The following is a 27,132-nucleotide window of genomic DNA, read 5'->3' as shown; positions in this document are numbered from 1 at the left end:
GCTCTATAGCTGTACCCTTTGGTAGTATGCCAGAGACAGCTAACGCAATATTGCAAAGCAAAGTTGACAGACAGAAGACAGGCACCAGCACTGAACATCAACATTCACCGAGTAGATCGTCTTCAATCGCACTAGTGATTCTGTGCAAGGGGCATGTCTTGCATCGTCCTCGTCTAGGAGGGCACATTACAATAACGAAGGAGACAGACCTGCCGCATGCATCTATGTAGGATATAGTACTGTATACGTAGTATCTGTGCATAGCAAGGGGCGTAGAGTCTGCGATACCAGGTACTGGTGAGTATGCCATAGAGATGTACGAACTGGCGGTGAGGTTGATTCATACTTCAGGCTCAGATGCATGAACGCGAGTGAACTGAGTAAGTAGGGTTGATGGTCACAATAGTTGGAGTTGGTCACCGTTGTTTGGCTCTGGAGGTAGTCTGCTTGATTGGGAATCGGCCATTCAGTGAGGTTATCGGCAGCATATACTGTCGAGATAATGTTATAGACATGCGTCTGCTATACTTCTGTCAGTCATGACGAGTCCTGGTAATGCTAAGTTCTCAATCACGGTGCGACTTGCAATTGTCAAGGCAGTGATGGCTGATGTGTGGGCCAGTGCTTAGTATAATTGCAGGCCGAATTGAGACCACGGATGTCCATTTGGTGCAAGCTACCTGGTCGACGCAGTCAAGGCAGTCATATCACTTCAAGTTGTATGAGGGGTTGACATCCCTCTTGTTGGTGATACTCAGGCTTGCTCTACCATGGTCACTCGAGAGAAGTACAAGGATCATTCGCAGTCAAAACCACTCGGTCAGCCTCCGCCGGAGCCCCTCCTTAGTCCCTGTCGTCGGTGTTTTGATCGTTGGATGAGTGTCAAGCCAGCTCATCCGCTATATAATCTGCCTGATTGTGTTTTCTCCAGTAAACGAGGCTGTCGTTTGTGATAAGTGTGCTAGGGCCCATTTCATCTGTACTTCGGTAATAATGCCTACATCTTATTGCTTGGTCCATACTAACTTATGTAGCTGCCCGATGCTGTATTACAGCGTCTGCCAGGCCTTCTTCGTCGGAAGACTCGATTCATGATGATATTCATCTGTGAGACAGAAAGATAGATAGGTACTTCGATCCGTTGTCTGGCACTCTTTGGATATCGTGTTGCTGCGTTGACAAGGAAATATATATTCAGCTGGAGTTACCCTGGTCGAATCAGCATGTGCGCCACCATGAACAAAAATAGCATACAAATGCCATAGCAAGATCACCTCTTCTAGCGACACTCGTCTCTAATTTATTCAATAGAAGTTATCCAGAGTATCTCGTCCGTTTGCAAGAAACTCCCAAAGCGGCAATCCGTTGCCTTCAGCAAACGGCGCTAACCCGATTTGGTATACAACCTCATAAATTTTCTGCTGTCGCAGCATATCACCACCACCCAATCGCTGCATTCAAAACAAGCAGCTACCGCCCTGAAATCTGTGTGCTTGGGTCTCAGTAACATACATCAGATACATATTCGGGCGTAAAAGCAAAGAAAGCAAGTAATCATGGCGCACACCCACGCCAGCTCCAAGAAGCGGCGGCGCGAGCCAGTCAACATCGACACCAAACTCGTCGAGATCTACGAGGACCTCGCGAATGAAAAGGACGAGATCCGGCTAAAGGCAGCGCAGGCTCTTGTGTCGCAGTTCACGCCGGACAAGAAGCCTACTGATGAGCAGATCCGAAAGGCGCTGCAGAGACTTTTCCGCGGGCTGTGCAGTAGCCGCAAGGCTGCGAGGATTGGCTTTTCGATTGCCTTGACTGAGATCCTGACGCAGATTTTTGCGGCACAGCGAGAAGAGTCGGACATCACGATCCCGGCTGTTGTGGGTATCTGGGAGGCGCAGTCTAATGCGTCGGGGAGCGAGACGGGACAGGTCAGTTGGGTTGATTCTGCGTGTTGAAAACTTGCTTTGCTGACTGTTGTCGCAGGAACAAAGAGATCACCACTTTGGACGGCTGTTTGGAGCGGAAGCTATTGTCAAGTCGTCGATTCTGTTCAAGGGCGAGGTGCCCCCGGCAGAGTGGACCAAGCTTTTGGATTTGGTGTTTGATCTCGCGAAGAAGAAGCCGTGGATTAGAGAGGAGTGCGGATGGATTATCTACCGCTGCGTTTTTGATCTTGCTTCGCAAAAGGCTGCTGCTAAGTATGTGGAGGTCGCGCTGGAGCGGCTCTGTGCGAACGATCTCGCTCGTACGCCGGAGGGAGTCTCGATCTGGCTGGCGGCCAAGGAAGCTTACCCCAAGGCTGAGTTCCCTGGCAAAGTCTGGAAACACGATGACCCGTTGGATTCACGGGAGAGGACCCAGCTTGCCAAGGTCATGAAGGATTCCTCGGCTGCTGACTCCGAGGCGGGAAGCCAGGGGAATAATCCCAAGTCAACTGGAGTGTGGAGCTCCAAGTTGCACTTTGCTTGGGATGCTGTTATCAGGCAGCTTGCTGACGTGTCAGCCAAGCAGTCGTCTCGTTTGAGCTTTGCTGAGTTCTGGACGGAAGTTGTTGACAGTAAGTTCAAGTTTTTTTCTTTTGTTTTGTCGTCTTCCGAGGGATTGCATCTAACAAGTCATTAGACGGCCTGTTCGCCTCATCCTCGTCCGAGGAACGCAAGTACTGGGGCTTCCTCGTCTTCATCAAAGTCCTCAATGAATGCCCCCTGCAGCTGGCTTCTGTTGTATTCACCAAGAACCTCGTTAGGTGCCTGACGAACCAGCTCGCCGTCGAGGACCGATACCTGCACCGGATGGCCGTCAAGGCCGCCAAATCAATCCAGGCCCGCGTCGCAAAGGATCCCGAATTCGCCGCGGCGTCTGTCATCGGGCTCATGGGCTCAGCCGGTTCCGTCAACTTCGACCAAGCCACCAAGACGAAGACGATCGAAAAGATCGTTGTCGAGGCAAACCTCGACGCACTGAAGCAGATCGTACCTTTCTTTGAGAAGCTCATCGCGAGCCGGGGGGCGGACGATGCCAAAGCGGCAGCAGCAAGCCGGCAGTCTCTTGCCGGTCTGCTCTTGTCCATCGTGAGATCCCGAGCTTCGGCCAGCGACGAGTCTCAGGATGGCCTGCAAGCAGTTCTGGAGCAGATTCTGTTCACATTTGTGCGGTTCGGCTATTTCATGCCCAAGGACGATGCGGCTGTTCAGCCGGCCTTGACTCAACAGAGCCAGGAGCTTTTCCGGAACAGAATCAGCTCGTGTCTGAACAGTCTTATTGCCAACCCAAAGTATGCCACTACCCTCCCGTACGCTGTTGTAAAGAAGATCCGCGACGCCGCCAAGTCGGAGGAGTATGGCAAGTTTATTATCAACATGGACGAGACTCTGCGTGACTCGGTCAAGACTGCTTTCAAGTCTTTGAAGAAGCTGTCCAGCATGGTGAGTATTACGACATTTCCGTCAGCTACTTTTTACTGACTGAAACAGGAAAAGAATGAGGTCTCAGGCGTCGAGGCGTTCAAGCTTCTGTATTCGATGACAATCCTGCAAGTGTACAATGGTGATGCCGATGCAGTGTCCATGCTTGACGAGCTTGATTTCTGCTATACCAAGTTTCTGGGCGACAAGAAATCAAAAGACGAGGAAGCCTCCGATGCTTCTGATGCGCTGGTGGAGATTCTTCTGAGTTTCGCGTCGAAGCTGTCGCAACTCTTCCGCCGTATGAGTGAGCAGGTATTCAGCGCTTTTGCTGACAAGGTCACCGAGAATGGCCTGGAGTCCCTTGTATCTGTATGTCCACTCGCTCCTGAGATCTAGTTCCATGCTAACCGCATATTAGATTCTGGAGGCCAAGGAAAGTCTTGCTGGTCAGCAAGAAATGTTCGAGCAGCAGGATGACGAAGAGGACGAAGAGATGATGGACGTCGACGAAGACGACAGCGACGTCGAAGTCATCGACGCAAAGAACTCGGACGAGGAGGAAGGGGACGACGACGACGAAGCCGCATCCGACGAAGGCGAAAATGAAGAAGAAATGGCCGCCTTCGAAGCCAAGCTCGCCGAAGCACTGGGCACGCACCGCGCCGACCAAGACCTCAACGAACAGTCCGATGACTCCGACGCAGACATGAACGACGACGAGATGGAGCAGATCGACGAGCAGCTAGTCAAAGTGTTCCGCGCGCGCCGGGACGCCCTGGGCCAGAAGAAAGACAAGAAGGACGCCAAGGAGAACATGGTCAACTTCAAGAACCGCGTCCTCGACCTACTGGAGATCTACGTCAAGAAATGCCACTCGAAAGTTCTCGCTCTTGACCTCCTTCTCCCCCTGCTGCGTCTCACCCGCAAGTCGACCGTCAAGCAGCTAGCCAACAAGGCGAGCGGCGTGCTCCGCGAGTATACCAAGTTGTGCAAGGGCAGTGCACTTCCTTCGCTGGACTCGGCTGAGCCGGTGTGGGAGCTGTTGAAGACCATCCACGCCGAGGCGACGCATAGTGGTCCGCCGGCGCATGCTTCGGCGTGCAGCCAGGCGAGCCTGTTGGTGGTCAAGGTGCTGGTGGCGCACGACAAGAACGCTATCGCGGATGTGGTGGATGTGTATGCGGCTACACGCAAGGAGCAGCTTCTCAGCAAGAAATGCCATGTCCAGCCTCAGTTTTTCTCGGACTGGAACAACTGGTGTGTTTCTGCCAGCAAGCAGATGAAGAATTAGGTAGCTACCTAGATATCTCATAGACATAGTGTACAGTACACATGATGCAAAATACTTGATTGTAGATGCTACTACTCAAAATCCTTTAATATACCGATGCTGCGTCGTCTCCTCCAACACCTCAAGCTTCATCCCCACCTCAACAACCCCCTCATTCCGCGGCGCACTCAACATCCCAAAGCAGGGCTTATACTTGATCCCCTCATCCACCCGGCGGTACGTCATCAGCGTATCCCACGGCTCCCGCTTATGCTTCTCCGCCGTATCCGGATTAACATTCGGCACCTGGCACCGCGCACAGCGCGCCACAACATCCAAGTCCAGCTCGGACCCAATCCGGACCGTCTTCCACGAGTCCTCCGCCCAAGGCACCGTCCCCCGGACGATGATATTCGGCCTGAACCGCTCAACGGTAATCGGCTGCACACCCTTCCGCCGCAACCTCTGGTTCAGCTCCGCCAGGGACGCCTCGGAGGCAATCTGCACGGGATGCACGTCGGGGAAGTTTGTGCTCTGCTGCCGGCCCAGGAGGCGCGGGTCACCGTTCCCCTGCAGGATGCGCGGCGTGGGGCCCTTGTAGACTAGACAGACATCGCGCTGCAGGAACCTGGCGAACGGGGCGTTGACGGCGTCTCCGTAGAGGTGTCCGTCTGTCAGCGTGTCCCAGACCTTGACCTGGGCGAGGGTGGTGTGGGCCGCTAGCCAGGCGGCGTCTGGGCGGGCGGGGATTTGGATTTTTTCTGTGGTTCCGGCGATGCTCAGCAGGAGGGAGGTGCCGTCGTCGCTGAGGCCGGTGTTGATCAGTGTCATTTGGGGGATTTGGCGGATGGTGAGGAACTCGTGGGTTTTGGCGTCTACGAACATCCATTGTCGGTCGAGGTCTAGGCCGTGCAGGCGGAGAGTGGTTCTGGGGAGTTCAATCCCGCGGCAGGACTTGATGGGGTAGATGCGTAGAGAGACGATCTCGCTGGTGATCTCTTTTTGGAGCCTGAGGGCTTGGAGTAGACTGAATCTGTTGGTGCTTGCCCATTTTATGACTCTTGGGGTGAGGACCACAAGGAGCACCCCGAGGGCGGCTACTGGGAGGACTTTAGAGGAGAAGTCCATCTTTCGCCTGTCTTGTTGTCAGTCACTCAGATACTTGAATCTTCCTCCTCTGTTGTTATGTTGTGCATGGATATCTAGATTTCCATGGATTGATAAGAAAATATACAGAAATTCTGCCGGAATCTGCCGCCTTATTTTTACTCTTCTTATCGTCTCGACATGTCAGGTCATGCTTGCTTGGCCGTTAACATTGCTGATGATCATATGGAAGCTCTATCGTTTGTCCTAGTGCACTACACTCCTGTCATCGCAGGAACAAATATCGGCATTCGTTGGGGAGCTGGACCATTCGGATAAATGTAATCGTGAACCTCGGCTGATTACCGAAGAAACATTAGAAACTATCAATGATTAACTAGATCGATAAACTAGATGTGTCATCATCTAACGTCCAAGCTATGCGTATAAGTCATGCAAATCATGAATGTACTAATCCCCTATCACCATGCAATTACATCTTCCTGTCCGCCCAGCATGCGATCAGAGCCTTGATTAATGCAATGGTAACCTCTCGCCCGGTCTGGACAGCTTGATCATTATAGCCACCAGGGACATGCAAGAACACCACATTCCGGTCCTGGCCCTGTTTAAAGGCATGCGCCAGACTGGTGTAGAAGATGAATTCGCAGAGATAACGTCCCGCATCTTCTGAGAGCCGGACGTCGGGCCCCGGAGCAAATGACTTCCATACATTGAGGAGTTTGTCGTTCGGTGGATGTGGATTCCAGGAAGACCGTACAGCTTGCGACGATGGAGTTACCTCTCGATCATGTGTTTTTTCTGCAATGTCCGAGATAGATAGGGGATCGGCGGATCTGCCCGCCTGCAGCACAGGAGGCAGGTCAAGCTCTCTCCATCGTTTCTCTCCAGCTTCGTAACCCGAGCGCCCTTCGATATCTGACATGAGATACGAGTCTCGGTGTGCCCTTGTCTCGACGGAATAGTATTGTCTTGTTGCTGCAATGCCCATGTGTATGACAATATCTGGTCGTCGACCGCCGTGTGTTTTGGCATAATCATCGACTATGGAAGGGACGGTTGATTGGACCGTCGAATAAGCGACGGGGATAGGGTTCGGATGGACATGGATGAATACTCGATGAGTCGTAGTGGGTCCCTCTGGGGACGCGGATGAACTTTGTGGAACAGTAAAGGCGAAGGAAGGAGGAAGGGATGAGGCGATCAAGTACGAGGCATTGACGAGGTTAGTCTTGAACGGCTAGTAGTTAGTCAGTATGAGCCTGCACTTGTGACAAGGGGTGAAGTGAGAGGAAAACTGAAGCTGCCGGACGAACTTACACCAAACCCAGTGACCAGAATGTTGATATCATCCGAGTCCACAGAAGATAGTGAAGGATGCCCCGCAAGTTGAGTGTGGATGGATGGGACAGCTGGCCCGCAGTCACCCATGATGATAACAGATAGTGCTAACTGCTAACGATGGAGGGAGATCAGGATGTGTCAACTAAGACACTTGAAAAATCTTATTCTTCTGGCGCAAAATAGCATTCAGAACTTCAGCCCAACCCCTCTTAGAGCAGCATGGACGTATGAACTTGGCTCTCAAGAGGGGACATGTTCTCCGAGGTCATATGTACCACTTGGAGCTGGACCTTGTCCTTATCTCTACTCCGGGGACCCCGCATACCTTACTAAGCTGGTTAGCGGGTCTTGGCATCACGGGATCCCCACTAGCCTTTTTGGATACCATGTTCTGGCCTGAGGCCTGAATCTGGGGTCCTCTTATTCTTGATATCTCAGGTTGTGCTTACCTTAATATCTGATTTATGGTGCACCGAGTGTGATAGTGCTAACATGACTGTTCTATTTATGCGGAAAATTAACTAACAGCCCCAGCTTCCAACAGTGAATATCCTGTCATAGAGATGAGCATCAGCATTCACATTACTTGACATAAGAGAAGTGAATAAAAACAGATTACATCTCCTTCTTATGCTTATTGTCCATGCTCTCTTCTCTTCCTAGTGTCTGATACGTTCAAATTGCGGAATCAGACTAAAGCTCTGTCTGGAAACATATTGCGGCACCCCTCTGAAGGCAATGGAACTACAAGCAAAAGAGATGATCCTATGGGACCTTTATCACGCACTGATCTACAGTGCCTTTCATATCCTGTAGCAAGTGACTTTCAGGCACGCTCCAGAAGCCCCGCCTGTCCCCCCCTTCATCACCCACCAGCTCACCCGCACGAGGACCCTCGTATGGTTGGAATTCCGAAGGAGCAGAGTGAGACTGTGCACCTCCTGCAGTCTATCAGCGACAACTCGTTGCGCCTGGTTCCTTGTGAACTAATACCCCCAATCTCATATGCGCGAATACAGAGAGCAATGAAAGCCATGAAAATACCAGTTACTCAAATACCCCGTACAGAACCATCCAAGTGCCTTGTCAACCAGATCACTGACACGGACATTGAGGAAGTAGCCAGACATGATGACAGCGACACATTCAACATGGGATCCATGACCCACATTGGCCAGATCTCCATCCAGCACAGGTCAATCCGGAGTTGAAATTGATACCTTCCATATGAGGGCCATGACTGCCGGAGCCAAACCCGCAAGGTACCTTTTGACAACAAGGGTACCGAAAAATTAGTTACTGAACGTATCTGTGGTACCAGAACTGCCATTATAGCTGTTACCCGGGAGATCAATACAGAAGAAGACAAGATACGCAATTGGATCAGTTCAATTGCTCATACACAGCAAAAAGCTTACAACTACTATCGACACTATACAACATAGTAGACACATCAAAACGACACGGAAATGGCCAAGAGAACATGCGAGGCTGGTACTGCAAAGGAGAAAGGGAAGCAGAGGATTACCCCGGCAAGTATTGTCCTTTTTATCTCCAAGAATTGGATGAGAGCTCAAGGCCCGCGCCTGATAAAGCCGGGAAGACCTTGAGGCAGGTGGTCCGTCAAAACGGGCTAGATATATGCTTCCATTCCTAACACCGAGACCGACGATGTGCACTCCTACTCGGATGACGGTCACAGGGACGATGATGACGGTAACGTTCCGTGAGATAATAGCGGCGAGCCATGAGTATTCAAGGCTGACTCTTCAGGAAACCTTGTATCGCAGTAATCAACACACTGTGGCTGCGAATTATGCCCATCGAAATACACATCGCCAGCCACGCATGACTCGAAACGAGATATTTTTCGGTTGGTCATCGTCAGGCATGATGAATTGATGACCTCCAAGGAGTCCAGGTTTTTACTGCTTGGTCAGCAACTAGTGATTTACAACCACATTTGAGCCGCAGGTTTCAAGACCATGGACGGAGTTCAGATTCTGTCGATTCCCAGTCACTAAATTTGTTCAGCCGGAATACGGCGTGTGGAGTTGCTTCTGCGGGCATCGCTGGGGGGGAGGTTCATAATTGGGACAAGGCAGCAACAGGAACATGGTTGTACGCCTTGAAACAGGCCCGCTTTTGGCTGCTAGACGATGGGCTGTCTAAGTTGGCTGGCCGGGCGTATAAATATTCCCCTTCACATTTGCGAAAGGGGCCGAGAACATGGGTATCTTGACCCGTCTAGTCTGCATCCACAGGTACACGCCTGCTGAGGTCATATTTGGGTTCCAGGCGCCGTTCATAAGTAATCCAGTTCAAGTAACCTCCACCAGAATTCATCTACTTGCAGCTTGCAAGAGGGGACACCATCGGAGATGAAGTCTTGACGAAATACCTCTGGAGGTCGAGTGGCATATGCATTGCAAGCCACGTCAGCCAAAGCACCTGGTTGCAACAAGGACGCGCTCTTCAAGGCGCTGTCTCGCCGACGAGGGACTTCTGCCGGCATAGATGCAAGGCAAAGTCTGTTGAACATGCTGCTGCACTATCATTTCTACTAGCTAGAAATTGTTGTCTTGACACCTGTTTTAGATCAGTGGGTTGAGTGCATTCCTCAAAGTCCCCTTCGCTTTCTTCTCTTTCAGATAGACGATATAGACCCAAACAAGGAAAGCCCATTTGGTGTTAGGGATGCCTTTAAGACTCTATAGTTTACTTCACTGTACGCAGACACACTATCTAGCAGCCGGCCATCAGTTCATCTCAGGTAGCAATTAGAGAAGACGAAAGCCAGGTCCTAAAGGCCCTCCCTGCCTAGCCATACAGGCTGTGTATGGCACGCAAGTAACATCTTTGAGGGCTGGTTCAGGGACAATAGTATATACATAGGGAGGCGATTGTCTACCCCCCAAAGACAACAGCACAGCCTCCGATTTCAAGATACTGCATGTTCGCAAACATGTAGATAGATAATTTTCGGTCGTATGATACCCTATCTGCGGGAGGATCGGGAGGATACAATAGTGCAACAGGGATTATATGCATCTAGACCCTAACAGGCTCCCAATAGCTTCCTAGGAATTGGTGCCGTTATGCAAGTCTCAGCAAGACCATGCAACATGTATACGCCGTAGTATGATAGGTTATGTATCAGTCAGTGGAGGAATGAATCCTCATTGAGTCTAAGACTCCTTCCCAGCCTCTGGGGATGAAAGTATGGAAAGTCCTGCCATAGATCGGCTGCGGATAAGGATCCGCAGTACAACGGTAGAGCCGTGTGAGACGATATACGTGGCTTGTAAGGAGGAGACTTGTGAGAAGGACGGAAGAGAATATGAGGATATATAGATATTTGTAAGAGAAGAAATGAGACGAAGGGGACCGTGTTCTTTCATCAGGATTTGGGAATAACGATAAATATGTGCTATAGACATACCCTTCAAAATTGATGTCTCCTAAGAGGCGAGGCCATAGGTCTAACCTCAACCTACAGCAAAGGTGAGGTGAGACCATGAGATATCTATCTGCTGAGACATAGGTCCGACCGTCCGATCCTGCTCAGGGAGTTGGAATAGCTCTAGTTAGCTTGCCAGTTGCCAGCTTTGTGGACAGGGGATCACGTTTGAAGTGAGTCTCGAAAGGGTAAACGCTCATCAAAAGCTACATTTGTCTACTGTGCAGTACACTCGATTCCGCCAATCTGAAACCCGGACTTATGATACCAAGGCCTGTCGTCGTATTGCGTATAGGACAGCTGTTATCCGTACTTCGCTTAACATCAGATCGACAACCAGAGGATAAAATCAGCCAATTATGGGTTGTAGATTTCTCCTCCTCGAGCTAACGAGGAAAGGATCTTTTCTGTACCCGTCTCCATGCACCACATCTGACTGACGATTGGGCAGATCGGCTTTTGGACTAAACGTCGTGGCCCACCTTGAACGTCGCGATGAAGAAACTCATCTGCAGCTAAAGCAGCGAATTTCCCTATTGGGGTACTCCGTAAACGTCCTGATTGAACTCGTGCGCAGACACCACGGGGGTTTCCGTCTAGCAATGATTCAGCGGCCCAGCTAGTGCCATGCTTGCATATAACTCTGATTTGGTAGGACTCCCCTGCCGGATATTAACGATGAGACAGGAGCTGAGGGGATGCAATGAGCTCGCTACAGATAGACCAGTGCAACGGATAAATGCTCATGTCGTATCCGACGGATTCTGTGAATGAGTCCCCGCACGGAACTACAGATACCCGTGCATCCATATAGAGGCAACCCTGCTTTGTATAGGGCCTATAGAGCTCAGCGAAGGCAGTGGGGTTTCATATATACCTCACCACTGCAGTGGCGTGGTCATTTTCTTTCCTCCTTTCCTGCTGCACCACGGATCTCAGAGCAATCAACAATCAACATGGCGTTGATCTCCGAATTGCTCCAAAGCCCATACTTTCTCCAAGGCATCGCTGTGTCCTTGCTTTTGGTGGTTGTGTCGAACTTTTATCGGAAGCTTGTGGATGGCTTTCCCTACCGGAACATACCCCTTGTTGGGAGGAGCAGATGGGAAATCACTAACAGCAAAGCCAAAGAGCGCTTCGTGGCGTCCGCGAAAGCCCTCTTTGCACAAGGCTTCAGCCAGGTATGAGCATGTGTCCTGCTCGATATGTTCGAGGAGCTGACATTGGGTTAGGGCAAGACTGTCTTTCAAATGATGTTCTCTCACTCTCCCATGATCGTCCTGCACCCGCGGTACATGGATGAGATCAAGAGCCATCCGCATCTGACCTTCGACGAAGCTAATAGGAAGGTGAGGGTCTAAGGCTGCCAATAGCGAAGTTGTGCTGACAATGCAGGCCTTTTTTGGCGCCAAGCTTCCCGGGTTCGAGCCTTTCGGACTGGACAAGGAAGGCATCGCCTTGGACGTCATCAACAAAAAGCTAACTCATACGCTTGGTATGTGACGTTGGTGTGTGCTGCAGAGGTGCCTCTTGCTAACTCAACCGTGCAGGTAGCCTTACTATCTCTCTTTCCAGAGAGTCCGCGGCTGTGCTCAAGGAGACATTGCCTCCGAAATCTGATGGTATGTCCTTCCAGTAGGCACATTTGCCCTTTCTGACATGACAGCAGAGTGGCAATCCCTGGTCTTCGCTCAGGAGATTCCATACATAGTTGCCCGATTGTCGTCCCTTGTATTTATGGGAGAGAAGGTCTGCCGTGACAAGGAATGGCTGCATGTGTCTGTCAACTACACTATCGACGCATTCGGCGCTGCGCGCGATCTCAGACTCTGGCCCTCGATTACGCAATCTCTGGTGCACTGGTTCCTGCCGTCAACACGAAGAGTGCGGAAGCACATTAGCGTTGCGAAGAAGATCGTGCAGAAGGAGATCGAAAAGCGAGAACTGATCCGGCAAGGCAAGCTCCTGGAATACAGTCCTCTAAAGCCCGACGATGCCCTCGACTGGTTCAGGGAAGTTGCTGCCGGCCGCCCGTATGACATGACGAAAAGCCAGATCAGTCTTTCTCTGGCAGCGATCCACACTACTTCCAACCTGTTGACGAACGTCATGTACGACTTGATAGCTTACCAAGAATACATCCAACCCCTCCGGGACGAGATTGTTGCCGTCGTGAAGGAGGAAGGATGTCTGAAGAAGACCAGCCTTACCAAGCTGAAGCTGATGGATAGCTTTATGAAGGAAACCCAGCGGCTGAACCCTGTCAGCATTGGTAAGTGATAGCTACCCGAGGGCTCCTGGGCCCATAGCGCTGACTCTTCCAGCCTCCCTCCAGCGTTACGCGCTGGCAGACATCACTCTGTCCGATGGCACCTTTATTCCCAAGGGAGCAATGCTCGTCATCTCCGCTCACACCATGAACGATGAATCCATCTACCCCCACGCGGACACCTTCGACGGCTACCGCTTCTACAACAAACGCAAAGTGCCCGGCAATGAGCACCGGTACCAGTTCGTCACGACGAGCAACGAGCATTTTGCCTTTGGACACGGTCTGCACGCATGCCCCGGACGATTCTTCGCCGCGAACGAGGTCAAAATCCTCCTGATCCACCTGCTGATGAAATACGACTGGAAGTTTGCAGAGGACCGCGGACGTCCCCAGTCGCTCATGCACGGCACCGAGATCATCTGCGACCCAAATGTGAAGCTGCTTTACAAGGCACGAACACCGGAGATTGATCTATCGAAGCTGGGGGAGTTGCCAACGGATAGTCCGTCAGTCTAGTGGAGAGCATGGCAGAACCATATGTATGGTACTCCGTACGAGGTATGGCAACACGCACATATCTTGTCCCATATCATGTCCTACCTACTAGCTGTACATAAGGCACGTACGATGACATCCCATTCTCACTATTCGTGCGGTGCTGTTGGAAACTGCAGCTGAACCTGTTTTCATGACTCGGCAGAGACCACAACACATCAGCTCATGTAAGGATTCGGTTCTCCAGCAGACGCACGTAGCAAGGAAAACATTCTTTGCTACCTAAGCAGTAGCACGTTCAATACGTCCACTCCAAATCAACATAACCTTTGATCAAGCTAACCAACAACTGTCCCTACCCAGCTAGAATATCACCATCAACCGGACAAAAGTAAAAATCAAACTCAATTAAGCACATATCCATGATTTCATGCGCGACCTGAATCACTGCAGCGTCGTGCTACAGCACGTCAGCAATCAGCATGACTCAATGCCGAGGTACATGCGTCGGCGAGTCGCCAGTGGTGGACGCAAGGGAACAGCAGGATCATGCAAGTAGTAAGTCTTTTCTAAAGATTCAACAAGGTTGATGTTGATGGTTGATATCAACTACAAGTACTACTGTCCATGATCTCAAGTATGCTATGGTCATGGCTGATCCCGATATAAGTTCGTAGCGAAGTCTAGGTTTATCCCGAGCAGTTCGTTCCATGGAAATATAGAGCACGGATCTCAGGCTCAGCAGATCAGAGCTGGGTCTTTCCGAATCCCGAGATTCTTAATATAAGCCAAGGAAGAACAAAGAAATCAGATTCAGGATCTAGCTTAGCTCTAGCTTTGGCTCTAGCTGGCTTATGATTCAGACTAGGTAAGGTATGGAGTACTCCGTACTCCGTATGGGGTTCTTTGTTCCCAGAATAGAATGGAACCTCTGTAGTCTGTCTGTAGCTCCACAAGCGTAGCCAGGAACAAAAAGACAAAGACAGACCACTTCTCGGTATTGACTATTGGGAGTAGCAAATGCTCCAGTCTGCAGATGACTAGAGATTGATAAGTTTGCTCCTCTCTTTTTACTACGCAGTCGACGTGCACGATACGGTAATTTACCATGCGCGCGGATACGCGTAGTAGACGCGTCCAGACGCGTTCTTTACCCCTCCCTGACGCGTTGGTCTGAGCCGTCCGATAAGCGAGTGATAGTGATAGTGACAGTCTCTGGTCCACAGGTACAAGTGAACAAAGTCTACTGCAATTCTTTGTTGATTGTCCCCATCAATGAAGCTTCTGCTCTTTGTGGTAGTTTATTTCGACTTCAGTTGACCATCGTATACTCCTTACCAAAGATACTGACCACTGCAGGGAAAAAGGAGTATGTAGTAGTGATTGCTACCCAGCTTGTGAGGCGGTTAGTCGCGTTTCTGTCTCCGTCGCTGCAAGTAGGTACGTGGGAGTCTGGAGACAGTGACTAATGCACGTTCAGCCCATGTTCACGTCGTGGTTCGTCCGTCTGGTGGTGGAGAAACCACTTCTGCAGGAGACTGGAGTTTGACTTTCGAATTTTTCTGAAAGTTTGAAACGAACCCAGCGCTAGAAGGGCTTGAATCGGGAAGGTTGAGACTGTCTTTTTCCTTGGGATTTGGGCCCGGCGGTATGAGCCGGGGGGTTTCTCCCAGCCACCGAATTTCCTCCTCATTAGTGATCTGGGCTAGGATACCTCTCTAGACCGCTCAATTGGATATCGTTCTGTACAAGAGTTAATGTCATCAGTTGAGTTGGTGTACCGATCCATGTTTCCAGTCGGCTCTCCAGGTCAAAAAGGTGGAAAGACGTTGATGATTCACCCACATCCCGCGTGCATCCTAATATTAATAGTCGCACCCTTGCAGTTAAAGCAGTAAATGAATCAGCAAATAGTGATTGCAGACTTCGCGGGGTCCAGAAGTTCACAGGAGGACCAAGCCATCACACTAGAATTAGCAAACTTAGGAGCATTTCGACTGGCTTAGTGGGAGAAACTACTCCATCAGGACGACTGCCATTTGTCGAGCAGGGGGAATTTCTCAGATTGTCGGGCCTCTGACTGTCCATAGAGCATCGTCGGGTGCGGTGAGGCGGTTCTGAATGCTGACCGACTGATCTTTCGGATATAAGACAGTCCAATGACTGAGTTTTAATGTCTCCATTCCGGTAGAACTATGGATAGTACAAGTCAGTCTTCTGGAGTAGAAGAGTCAGAACATACCACGTTTGCAAGACAGAATCAAGGAGATACGATAAATAGAAATCATATGAACATGAGAACGAGACATCAATTGCAAAACACAAATCACGAGACAATTCTCCGCATTCCAGAGAAGTCAGAATGATGCTGTTGATGTCTGAGGATCATGTTATGGTGCCGCATACCTGACACCACGTAGATAGATAGAACAGCAGAACAACAGCAGAAACATCTTTTTCTCTGATCTTCAAGATCATCAATCCATCTTTTAGGAGCATTATCCTTGACGTGTTCATTATATTCCCAAGTCTATTCAGAGTGATTGATTGATTGATTGATTTTGCAGGAGTGGAACCACTATCCCTGAGGCCCTGGACTGCACCTAACCACTGTGAGCCTGAGGCGTCGCTTGCTTTTCCCCTAAGCTAGCTTAGGTACATACCTTAGGTACTGCTGTTAGTACTCGCTACTTAATATTGCGGTGCCTTGGGGGTACCTCAGCTACTGCGCCGTTTGGTATTATTACCGCTTACCAGCCCTCTCCTACACCTACAGTTCCTATTCCTACTCCTACTACTACTCTTCTCTCTCCGATTCTCTCCCTCACTTTTCCTTCCTGCACCCCCCTACTGCTGTTTCTACCTGCGAGCACATTGCTCGCATAATTCCCGTCTCTTCGTACTTTTCCTTTTCCTTGCTTTTCTTTTGTGTTGGTCTGGCGTTTTTGTGTGTCCCCTTTCGGGTGTAAATGACGACTTCGCTCTCCATTACCTGCCAAATGCCCAATGGACCGCGGGAACCGTTCGATGTGATACTACTACTACCGCCATTGCTACCACAGCTGCTACTCCAACGAGCTTGAGTCGCAACCAACTTCTCGTGCGCATTATCGCATCAGCTTAACCCTTGCACACAAATTCGATCGCTTTTCCTTACTCTGACCACTCACACCTTGACGAGCTTCATCTCCTTTTTTTGTTCTGTTGCTTTGCCTAACGACTTACGAAACCCTCCTGTCCCGCCCACTGTTGACCGAAGACGTTCAACAATTGATCGAAACGGATCCCACAATTGATTGCGATTGTATTTGCGCTTCTGCAAAGTTTACTGTTCCTCGGAATAGTATCGCGCAGCAATTGAGAGTGAGAAGCAGTCTGCGACGATTCCGAAGCCCGCGCCTGCGGTCCGACACTCAAAAAGACTTACTGGATAACACCTTCGCGCGAGCGCAATGATATTCGCTTAGGGGTACCGATCAGAACTAAAGAGAATACAAACGACAATCGTTGCCCTATTCTATTGGTCGTACTGCAAAGCGACCCGGACACCCACGCCATGGCTTACCGACAGCATGGGCTGTCGCGCACCTTGCCGAAGAACTTCACCTTTTATTCCGCAGGCACCGAAGAGCCTCGGACGCCCGAACGTGCATCCATTCATGTGGACGGACCACCTCCACCTCCTCGCCATTCGAGTTGCCGCTTACGAAGATCGCGCATTCGCTCGGGGACCGACCTCTTCGCGCAGGCAGAGTACGATCGCACCACGCTTACCGCCAACCCATCGGACATCCCACTGCCTTCTATTGAGTTACCTCCGTCGCATGACGCTTCTATAACTCAGTCATACCCTGGATCCACTGCCAAAGATGATCGCTTCCTGGCGCCTCCGCGTGACCGAATGGCCCTGAAGACACCCCCGGCCCAGATCCGCGGCAGTCCGTCTGAACCTACCGATGGATGGCCTTCGTGGGACTCTCAAGCTATCGGACAGTCGCTGCAGCGCCCTGGGTCTGCCTGTTCCCAGGCATCTGACTCCTCAATTTCCTCATGTGAAACTTTCGCCTCGCGGCGTTCCGTGGGTGGAAGTTGCACCAGCGCAGAAAGTGACAGTTATGATCCCTTTTTCTACCTCGAGATTCCGCCGAAGCAGATGGCGGAAAAGCCATCCGTGGCTACGACGAACCACAAGAGAGCGAATCGCGGCTGTCCCAAGAGAGAACGGTGGACTCTGGATATGGACAACCACCTCTGGAATACTTATCAGCTATACATACAAGATCCGACCATCACCCCTTTCAAAATGACGCCTGGTAGTATTCCCCCGCTCGGTGTGACACACCGGGTTGCTAGAGAGGCCAAGAGATCGTGGGAAAGGAAGCGATACAGGCTTGCACGACCTTTCACATCCTCCGTGCACCAACCGCAACAACCACAGAGCGGCGAAACGACACCAACACCACGGACAGAATCTCCAAAGACTGCCTGGCCCAAGACTGAGGCCTCGACTAGGCGTCGTCTTAAGCTTCTTTGCAAGCGCAAATTCTCAATCGCGCCTCATTACCAGAGGCTCATGCAGTCCCGCAGCCCAACTCCGTTCCTGGATCTGTTCTCGCGGCCTTCGCACGAGGAGCACCCTCTAGACAGCCCTGGCAACAGCTCAACTACTTATGCCACTCGTGATCTGGGTGTTTCCCTGGTGTCTAGCTCTGTGCCTGGACCTCTTTCGCAGCTTGCAGTCGAGGAACATTCTCCGCAAAATACAGCGTACGACTGGCCGCCGAATCAGGCAGTGCCTTGCGCGCCGCAGGCCAGCTGGGAAGAACCGCTTGCGAAAACAACACAGCTTCATGCAGAACATCCGGGGTCTACCCCTCGCCTTGGGTCTCCATTCACATACCACACCTGGGGCCCGACCACTTCAAGAAAGAGAACTTCCAGACATACACCCAGGACCAGGCGGGAGACAATACACGTGACCGGGTCCCGGTTGTGCTCTCCTCCACGCACGGAAGTCTTACCAGCTACCGACGACAGCAACGTCGTATATTCTGTGCCAAGGCCCACTGAAGTGTCGTCAGATCACGAGACCCAGGACCATCTAGAGACTCTGATCCGGGACGGCAAGCTGAGTGATATTGGTAATCGTCGCCTGCGGATCCGAAGTCGTGGAGCAACAACAAGCTCCATCACTCCTCAAAACCTGGACCAGCTCTTCTCTCCACCCTCTTCTGCGTCCCGAAATGAGGAAACCACGCCTGTTGAGAAAGCCCTGCCCAACCCGATATTGAACCTGAGCGGGGAGAACCTCAAGCGCCTCGGCTCTCCTTTCAAGGTGGATGCATCGAAACGCCACGAGGGACGCAGAATCAGACACGTCCCCTCTTTGTCTGACCCTTTTGCGAGCGGACTCTTGCCCCAAGTCAGACCCGTCAATCAAGGTGCTACGCCCAAGGACCAGCAGAACATGACCGGTGCACTGCCGTATGACCCGACTGAGAGGGGCATATCCGATGCGGAAAGAATCCGCAGACAGATCTTGAATATGTCTTACTCGAGGCGACAATGCTGACCATCTTTGACGAGTCACTGATGGCAGTGTCGGCACCGCGATCCTCTTTCATCTTGGTATCGACCTGGAACTCGATCCCAATGTACTAATGACCTGGACGACTTTGGCCCTGACAAACAGTGATCAGGAGTATAACGACAGAAACGGTACTGACGATCTTGATGACAAAATGACTTATAAACCAATTCGAATCTGGTTTTTCCATTGTGATAGAAACGAGACGATAAAATCGAAAACTCCTTTTGACGAAAAAAAAAAGAAAAGAAAAACGCAACACACCCAAAAGAAACAAACATGGCATCCGCATTGGATTTACGCAGGTCGGACAACATGTCATATTGCGAACCTCTGTACGATGAGGTGACATTGCCTTGACTTTCTACTACCGACATTCCGAACACAGCAGGATTGTCTTTTCCATTTTTCTATATCTCTGATTCGTTCATTATCTTCGTTACTCCCTGCATGACCGAGGTAGCCGCTTTGGATCAGATTGAGCGTAGGTAGCACACGACATGCTACTATGCTACTGATAGACCGACAACTCTGATGGCATCTCCTTTACGTCAAGCACGACATTCATTGCACAAATTTCATTTCCTACTCTCTACCAACTCTTCGACACTCTTTGAACTCGATCAAGAAAACCACAAAATCTCACGAGAAAAAAGAACAACCGGGAAATAGACCCTCCACTATCTTTAACTTTCCTTTCTTCACTGCTCTCTGTTTCCATCGATTTTACATTATAAAACACGCAAAGACATTCGTCTCGATCATGCCACCAATCTTCAATTCTATGGGCCAAATGACCCGACCTTTCTTCTTCACATATCTACCCTCTCATCTCAGACTCAGACATGCTTGATGAAATGATACGGACGACCCGCAATGGACTTATTGACTAAAACGACCCACCACACCTCATAGATGACACGATTCAATTCAAGCAAGCACAGCAAGCAAGCAAGCGTGTTCGTTCCTGTTCTGCCGCTGCAGCGTTTCAAAGCATTTGATCTCGTTCGATTCATTCAATTGGTTTACTTAGCTTCGTGGCTTCGTTGCTGCCCGGCTATTTATGCATATGCATCTATGCATTTTTATTTCGTGCTCTTTTCATCTTCTCTTTCTTCGATCTTTCATCAGAGTATGAATTCGATACTTTTCATTTGACTGGCAGTGCTCAATCGTAGCCTAGGCTTATTGCTTGCATTAGATTCAGATATCAGACTCCGACACGAGTGCCAATGTCTGCAAAATTTAGTCAAGCCATCGGTTTACTCTCTACTCGGAAGATTTGAGTAACGTAGGCGTCACTATGAACAATCCATTTGCGAGAAATAGGTATGATAAAAGTAAAGTATGATCAGGAATTAACGGATTAACCGAAATCTGAAATCCAACGCCAACGCTGCCGGAGAGGAGAAACAAAGGCAAAGAAAGGCAACAGGGTATAAGATGCGGGATCATAACCATCATGACAACAGGAGGGATAGGAGGTATCGATCAATCAAGGAAAACAACAAGGCAGCTTAGCTCCGTTCCAGTTTCTTCTTCTTCTCAGCAAAAACAGCCTCCAGCTTCCGAATCTGCAGACCAAGGCCTTTCTTCTCTGCGTTCGCGAGCAGCCAAGCTTCCATCTTCTGCCGCACATAGCGCATGGAATGAGTGACAGGGAGGATCGGCTGGTTCTCAGCGCCGAGGAGATCCTGATCCGGGCCCGCGGCGTCGAGTTCCATGCGCGCCCAGCGCTCGGTGCACGGGTTGAGTGACAGGTCGAAAACGTCGGTCCAGATCTCGCGGTCCCAGTACCGTTTCAGCGACTCGCGGATGCGGTACGTCCGCACGGACGCCGAGCCGCCTTCACTTTTCCGGACCGGAATCGACTCGATGTATTTGCCGAAGAGCATGACGTGCACGGTTCCCGCGATGCCGTACAGATCGATCTGGTGCGTCCAGGGCCGCATCTCGCGGATCTCGTTGCATTCGTGTTCGCCGGTCTCCCAGTCGGCAATAAACTGGACAGAAGGCTGGAACGCTCGCATGTCAATACCGCGGCCGAAATCGATGAGCGACAGGCCCTTGTTGCGCCAGCCGCACAGACCACGGGGGGAGTAGTGGATCTCGCGCGGGTCGGTGATCTCTTCTTCCAAGTCGACCAAAGAGGGTGCAGTGGGCTTATCGTCGAAGCGAATTAGACAGTTGTCGGCTTTGATATCGCCGTGCAAGACGCCGCACGAATGAAGGGCCTCAACGGTCCGGAATAGTTCCACGGTGAAGAACATGGCCAGAGCCTCGTCCAGACCACCTTCTCCGGTGCCATTGGCCTTGATTGACTCGTTGCGCATATGATTAACCAGATCCAAGAGTGTTCCCTGCCCGCGGTAATCTTCCACTAGAATGCTTTCCCTTTTGTACACGTGAAGCTCGTGGGCGCGGATGATACTGTCAGTCGCACGGGATAGCTCTGGTAATTGGCTTATGCGTTCGTGAGCGATCCGAATCATGTAGAATTCCCATGCGTTCGGAGGGCCAACTTCCAGTTTGATCGCCTCGAAGCCATAACGGGAGTTACTGCGGGTTATCGCTTTTCTTCCGTTCGTAGATTGGGAATCTCGACTGGCATCGTCTGCGGGTTCGGTTTCCGAATCGGAGGACGGGCAGTTCTCGAGGCTATCGACACTTTCCGCAAGGTACACTGGCGCATAGGCTCCGGCTCCAAGTTCTCGCCTGATGATGTAACATCTCTGTGCTCCGGGTAGTTCGAGAATTGGCACATCGAAGGACGCTTCGTCACCGCTTCGAGGACGCTTGACATGCGTTTTGACAAACTTCTGGATCGCAGGCGCATAGTGGCTTTCCACTTCAGGGTGACCATGGTACCCAGGGTAGGATGCAAGCGGCGGATCCACGGCCTGAAGAATGCTGTTGCGAATGCTCTTGTCTGTGGGATTACACTGGGAATCATTGATAATAACTCGATGCTGTTGTTGTTCCTTCAAGGGCGACAGTATCTTAAGACCGGACCGAGCTTTCTTCACCGTTGGACTCATCGCGACATCCTCAGAGAACACAGTGAGATTCTCAGTTTGCTGCGGTGTTGCACCAATCTGCGGAGTGGTAAAGAAGTTTCCCATCTGCGGTTTGGATGGTGTTTTGGTGTTGTACAGTGTGTTTCGAGCTGCTGTCATCGAAGGGAGAGAGTGCTCAGTTTGCTCCACGATCGGTGTCATAAAAGGAAGACGATTTTGCGCGACTACTGCAGGATCTCGATATGGACCAAAAGGTGGATTATAGTCCTCTGGCATCTCAGGCACAAACCTTTCTCTCCTGCTTGTCTCTTCAGCGTCCAATGTGTTCCCATGGGGTGAGATGGGATCCACTCCCAGTGAATGCGTTGGATCCTCTTTAGTGGAGAACTGAGACCATTCACCGTCAACAACACTCTCGGCGTGCGTCTGGTCTTCAAAGTCCTCCTCAGCTTCGTCATCAGATCTGTGGAAGGTGGTGATCTCATCGTCACAAAAGTCACTGGAGGTGACGGAGATGCGACCAGTGCATGTGCTCTCATCAGCACTCGTGTAGTCGTCATCCTCAAAGTCACTACTATCTGCTACATTCTCTGTCTCTGCTTTGAGTGGCTGGTTGAAGATGCTGTAGATCTCGTCGGTAGCAGCGCGAGTATGGATTGTCATTGTCGGCTCAGCCGTGCTCTTGCGCCGAATCTTGCCTCCTGTCGGAGAGTCGAACTTCATTTTGACTGGACAGTTTGTCGACGGTTAGTGAGGAATTCAAAATTGGGAAGTGAGAATGCAGTCAGAAGATGTTGCTTACTTGTTTGTGTCTCGCCTTTGACTTCGCGTAGTTTTATTTTCCGTGCTTTGCCAGCTTTGCTCTCATTCAATCCATCTTCAATCGCCCGCTGCGTCCCTTGTGAGCCTGCATCTTTCACTTTCAATTTTTGACTAAACTGCTCTGACAACCCCTGGTCCGGACTTTGCTCAATCACATTCCCCACCGGTGGCTCTGAACCAGCGATATTGCCGGATATCTCCCTAAAAGGCGCCTTGTGCGAGCGCCAGTCTTTGTCCATCCATCCACGGTGCATGGCACGGAGTTCTTCAAAGCTGATCTCTTTGGTTGGATCCCTATAATCAGGATATACTGCCTCAAGATTGACGAAAACGCGCTCTCGTCGTCCGGTTCGAGGATTTACCGCTTCCCTTACATGATGATCTGGAAGTTGTTTTGCTTGGATCGTTTCTGCGACAGATAGATTTGGATTTGACTGAATACATGAAAACGTAAACCGAGAGTCGGTACATGCCACCAATTAGTCCTGTGATCGTAAATATATGGAATTTCAAGAAAGGGTGACAGAACAGTGAACATGGACTCACCTCATCCCTGAAGATCGGCATCTTCTCCTTCGGAGCAGCCTTCTTTCCCGCCTTCAAGGTCTCCCCGGCCCACGGCTTCGCCTCCACACTGTTCTCCTTACGTCTCTCGTGCATCGACCCAATGCTATCCCATCCCTTGGTCTGTCCTGATACAGCGGGCTGGCTTGCTGCCGAGTCAGCGTCCGAAAAAATAGCCATCTTGGGCTTCCCAGACTTCGTCCGCGGGGCAGCCGCAGCGGCAGGAGCGGGTCGTTGAGCTTGCGGATCGGCAGCCGGAGCTGCTGCAGACAGAGAAAACGGATCGACCTTGGCAGCCAGTGCTGGTCGCACCGCGGGCAAAGCGGGTGATGATGGTCCATTGTCCTGTGTGCGCTGCTCGTAGCGCTTCTGGAACTCACTGTATTTTCGGATCAATCGTTCAGTTGGTCGAGCTTCACGGTCAACCCCCAGTCTATACACTTCCTCAGCTTGCGTCCAGCGTCCAGCGCCTTCAAGCCAAGCGGCGAACTCTTCATAAAAAAGCGCTAGCCCTTCACCGATATGGTGACGCGCCAGAAACGCAAAAGTCTCGCGTGGAGAGTCTGAAAAGAGCCTAATGTAGTGAAGCCATAGCCGGAGATAACGGGGATCATTCTTGTAGTGGGCCGAGGAGAGGAATGCCCTGACGGCGCGTTCAAGTAGAGGAAGAAGACCGGACTCGGCGGTGGCTTGTGTAGAGGGGTACGCGTTCAGTGTCCATTTCACGTAGCGGTCATATATATCAAGCGGGTCATCTGAGTCGTCAATAGCCTGCAGTTCTGCCTCATACTCCTGTCGAATAGCATCATTCAAGGTCCTGGTTTCGTTTGGTGATGGAGCCGCGAGTTTGTCACTAGGGTCTCTGGGTGAGAAGATGCGAGCAAGCTCCTTGGCTGAGCGTCCCCCTGGCAATGATTGAATGTTCTCCTTCTGATTCTCGATGATATCAAAATTGATGAGATCCTCGGAGGCCGCCATGGCGGCGACAGATAAACAAGCGTGCGGTCCAAAGGGATTGGTCTGGTGTGAGTCGTGGAATTATTCGTCGAGGGCACGGTATGTCAATCGCAGTTCGGGTACGTCAGATTGAGGATTGAGGAAGTCGAGAAGTTGTCAATTGATGGATTGTTGAACAAGGTCGAGATAAAAAGTAGAGGTCGAGAACACCGCAAGTTTCCGTTTATCGATAAACAGCCCCTTTCGGTTGCCCTGGCTACTGATCACGTGTACGCTATCCTCTACTTGGTAATATTCGAAGGCCGGCCTCGCCTGTGGGAAGCTGCAGATTTACTAGACGAAGTCTCAGATGAAATAATGAAGGACGTATGATGTTCGTGCTTTTGGAGACATTTGATAGCCTGTAAAATAATTAAGAAATGTTAATAAATTGAGTGCGCAGTGACACTTGGATGTCACGTCGCAGTAGCACGCGCGTCTAACTAGGATTCTCCGCCTCCGCGAACATTGAAGCATCAAACCCGAGCCAACTGAACTCGACACCTTCAACTAGGGGATTCTCGCCTTGAGACAACTGTTGCGCCTTCTTCGTTTCTGTAACATATTATATGGTTAAGCAGACTCGATGCCACCACGATCCCGCAATGTGACGTCCAACGCCGTCTCCGAATCCTCCCCTCAAAGCCCGAGAAGAAGCGACCCAACGAAGAACAAAAAGAGAGACATTGACGAGCTGCAAGAGCAGGGCTCTCCGCTGAGGCGATCCAAGCGCTTCAAGTTGACCGAGGCATTAAAAGCCTCGCCAGCCCCGGGCCAATTGGAAATCATCGACGGTCCATCTGCTGTCGATTTGAGGCAAAAGAAGCCGGTAGTGTCTCCAAAAAAGAGGAAATCACAGCCTAGAGTTTCGGTAAAGGAAGAAATCGAGGAGGAGATTGAGATAACCGTTGATACGAAGGTGGAAAAAGGAAGTCAGGCAAAGCCAGACAACGCAGACGAGACCACTACAGTGACGGGAAAGATCTCGAGAAAGAGGAAGACCAAGCGGGGAAAGGAGATCGAGATGCTCCCTCTGAGAGCTAGAACACAAGGTGTACGCATGTGCGTGGGGGCCCATGTCAGTGCCGCAAAAGGTTGATTCCTCCTCTGTCACTCAGCACGCATTGCCTGGCAGAGCTAATCATATCCATGACGTTAGGAGTTTTTAATGCCGTGCATAACAGCATGCACATTGGGTACTATAAGAGGATTCTGGCCGATTGAGTGTGAATTCTGGCTGATGTGCCCTCTAGTGGTAATTCATTTGCCCTCTTCCTGAAGTCGCAGAGGAAATGGGAGAACCCTCCCCTGCAAGATGATCATCGAGATCAGTTCCGTCAGATGTGTCTGGAACACAAGTATGACGGCGCAAAGTAAGTACACAGGGCCATGGTACTTTATTGACCTGACAATACTGACCAGGCACAGGCACATACTCCCACACGGCTCATATCTCGTAAACCTAGCACAAGAGGACAAGGTCAAGGCCAAGCAGGCATACGATTCATTCCTAGACGATCTCCGACGCTGCGAAGCGCTTGGAATCACCCTCTACAACTTCCAGTTAGGCTCAGATCACCACCACCGAAACCAACCCGGCCGTTCACTAACCATCCTATAGTCCCGGAAGCGCCAACCAAAGCAGCCTCCCAGACGCCCTCTCAAGGCTCGCCAAGGCCCTGACCAACGCCCTCGAAGCCACCTCAACCGTCGTCCCCGTCCTCGAGACGATGTGCGGCCACGGCACCACAATCGGCGGCTACCTCCCCGAGTTCCGGGATCTCCTGGCCCTGATCCCACGCGAGCACCACCCCCGGATCGGCATCTGCATAGACACCTGCCACAGCTTCGCAGCAGGATACGACCTCTCCTCGCCAGCAGGCTACCAGTCCTTCATGAAGGAATTCGAAGACCAAATCGGCCTGCAGTACCTCCGCGCCCTGCACCTCAACGACTCCAAAGCCCCACGCGGCAGCAAACGCGACCTCCACGCCAACATCGGCACAGGCTTCTTGGGTCTTCGCGCCTTCCACAACATCATGAACGACCCGCGCCTCGAAGGCCTCCCCATGATCCTCGAGACGCCCATCGACCGCCCCGCCAACCCAACCCCTTCCAACGTCAAGGACGAACCAAGTGACGCTGAGGGTGACGTCGACGCTGACTCGGAACCTGAGGCCGAACAAAACCGCAAGAAAAAGACCCCCAAGCGGAGCAAGTCCAAACCCGCCGGCGCGAAAGCTCTCGTCCCGGACCCGTCCGTCTGGGCTCGCGAAATAGCCCTCCTCGAGTCCCTCATCGGGATGGACCCCGAAAGCCCTGAGTTCAAGACCCTCGAGACCCAGCTCGCCGAGGAGGGCCGCGAAGTCCGCGCGAAACACCAGGAGCAGTATGAGCGGAAGCTGGCGGCTGAAGAGAAGAAGAAGAATAAAGCTGCGGGGGGCGGCAAGGGCCAGAAGACGTTGATGGAGATGGTGCAGACCTCGGGGAAGAAGAGGAAGGGGGCTAAAAAGCGGGCTGAGAGCGAAAGCGAGAATGAACTAGAGAGTGAGGATGAAGGATGTCAGAGCCATTGATTACCGCGGTTTGCCCGTGGCTCTTATGTACTACGTACTATCACCGAATCCGAGCGAATGGGATTACGCATGATGCTATTTAAGAAAATTGATGGTTGGAAATTATGCTGCCATTACTTGGACTCTGATAGAGCGAGGTATCAAACAATATCACGTTGCGACCATGGGTATTGTCATGCGAGATCTCAAACTAACTAAGGAATCAAGACCAATAG

General features: G+C 51.1%; 7 protein-coding genes across 7 annotated transcripts, besides 3 other annotated features; 4 read left to right on the top strand and 3 right to left on the bottom strand.

Moving 5' to 3' along the window:
• Window positions 1-1,556: 1,556 nt before the first annotated feature.
• Window positions 1,557-4,698, top strand: NFIA_053840 (DNA-directed DNA polymerase POL5; the record flags this gene model as incomplete). The annotated part of the gene is made up of 5 exons (XM_001257934.1): window positions 1,557-1,928; window positions 1,984-2,557; window positions 2,623-3,425; window positions 3,474-3,776; window positions 3,826-4,698. 5 exons carry the CDS (start codon window positions 1,557-1,559, stop codon window positions 4,696-4,698), a joined length of 2,925 nt encoding a protein of 974 aa, XP_001257935.1.
• Window positions 3,880-4,019: a microsatellite.
• A 75-nt stretch (window positions 4,699-4,773) lies between the features above and the next one.
• Window positions 4,774-5,805, bottom strand: NFIA_053830 (MOSC domain-containing protein; the record flags this gene model as incomplete). Its single annotated transcript, XM_001257933.1, has 1 exon — window positions 4,774-5,805. The coding sequence occupies one exon, from the start codon at window positions 5,803-5,805 to the stop codon at window positions 4,774-4,776; it is 1,032 nt and encodes a 343-aa protein (XP_001257934.1).
• Window positions 5,806-6,256: 451 nt separating this feature from the next.
• NFIA_053820 (putative pyroglutamyl peptidase type I) lies at window positions 6,257-7,215 on the bottom strand (the record flags this gene model as incomplete). Its single annotated transcript, XM_001257932.1, has 2 exons — window positions 6,257-7,024; window positions 7,105-7,215. 2 exons carry the CDS (start codon window positions 7,213-7,215, stop codon window positions 6,257-6,259), a joined length of 879 nt encoding a protein of 292 aa, XP_001257933.1.
• A 4,329-nt stretch (window positions 7,216-11,544) lies between these two features.
• NFIA_053810 (cytochrome P450) lies at window positions 11,545-13,376 on the top strand (the record flags this gene model as incomplete). Its single annotated transcript, XM_001257931.1, has 6 exons — window positions 11,545-11,769; window positions 11,821-11,937; window positions 11,984-12,083; window positions 12,139-12,210; window positions 12,258-12,860; window positions 12,913-13,376. The coding sequence occupies 6 exons, from the start codon at window positions 11,545-11,547 to the stop codon at window positions 13,374-13,376; spliced, it is 1,581 nt and encodes a 526-aa protein (XP_001257932.1).
• Window positions 13,377-15,895: 2,519 nt separating this feature from the next.
• Window positions 15,896-15,916: a microsatellite.
• A 995-nt stretch (window positions 15,917-16,911) lies between these two features.
• Window positions 16,912-18,927, top strand: NFIA_053800 (uncharacterized protein; the record flags this gene model as incomplete). Its single annotated transcript, XM_001257930.1, has 1 exon — window positions 16,912-18,927. The coding sequence occupies one exon, from the start codon at window positions 16,912-16,914 to the stop codon at window positions 18,925-18,927; it is 2,016 nt and encodes a 671-aa protein (XP_001257931.1).
• Window positions 18,928-19,873: 946 nt separating this feature from the next.
• Window positions 19,874-19,899: a microsatellite.
• Window positions 19,900-20,459: 560 nt separating this feature from the next.
• On the bottom strand, window positions 20,460-24,323 carry NFIA_053790 (putative checkpoint protein kinase (SldA); the record flags this gene model as incomplete). Its single annotated transcript, XM_001257929.1, has 3 exons — window positions 20,460-22,687; window positions 22,762-23,215; window positions 23,328-24,323. The coding sequence occupies 3 exons, from the start codon at window positions 24,321-24,323 to the stop codon at window positions 20,460-20,462; spliced, it is 3,678 nt and encodes a 1,225-aa protein (XP_001257930.1).
• A 604-nt stretch (window positions 24,324-24,927) lies between these two features.
• Window positions 24,928-26,917, top strand: NFIA_053780 (DNA-(apurinic or apyrimidinic site) lyase APN1; the record flags this gene model as incomplete). Its single annotated transcript, XM_001257928.1, has 4 exons — window positions 24,928-25,403; window positions 25,595-25,714; window positions 25,770-25,904; window positions 25,963-26,917. The coding sequence occupies 4 exons, from the start codon at window positions 24,928-24,930 to the stop codon at window positions 26,915-26,917; spliced, it is 1,686 nt and encodes a 561-aa protein (XP_001257929.1).
• Window positions 26,918-27,132: the final 215 nt, after the last annotated feature.

The sequence above is a fragment of the Aspergillus fischeri genome, genomic scaffold (genome assembly GCF_000149645.3).
Source record: "Aspergillus fischeri NRRL 181 1099437636266 genomic scaffold, whole genome shotgun sequence".
Classification (NCBI taxonomy): Eukaryota; Fungi; Ascomycota; class Eurotiomycetes; order Eurotiales; family Aspergillaceae; genus Aspergillus; species Aspergillus fischeri.
This window is presented reverse-complemented; position numbering and strand designations above follow the sequence as displayed.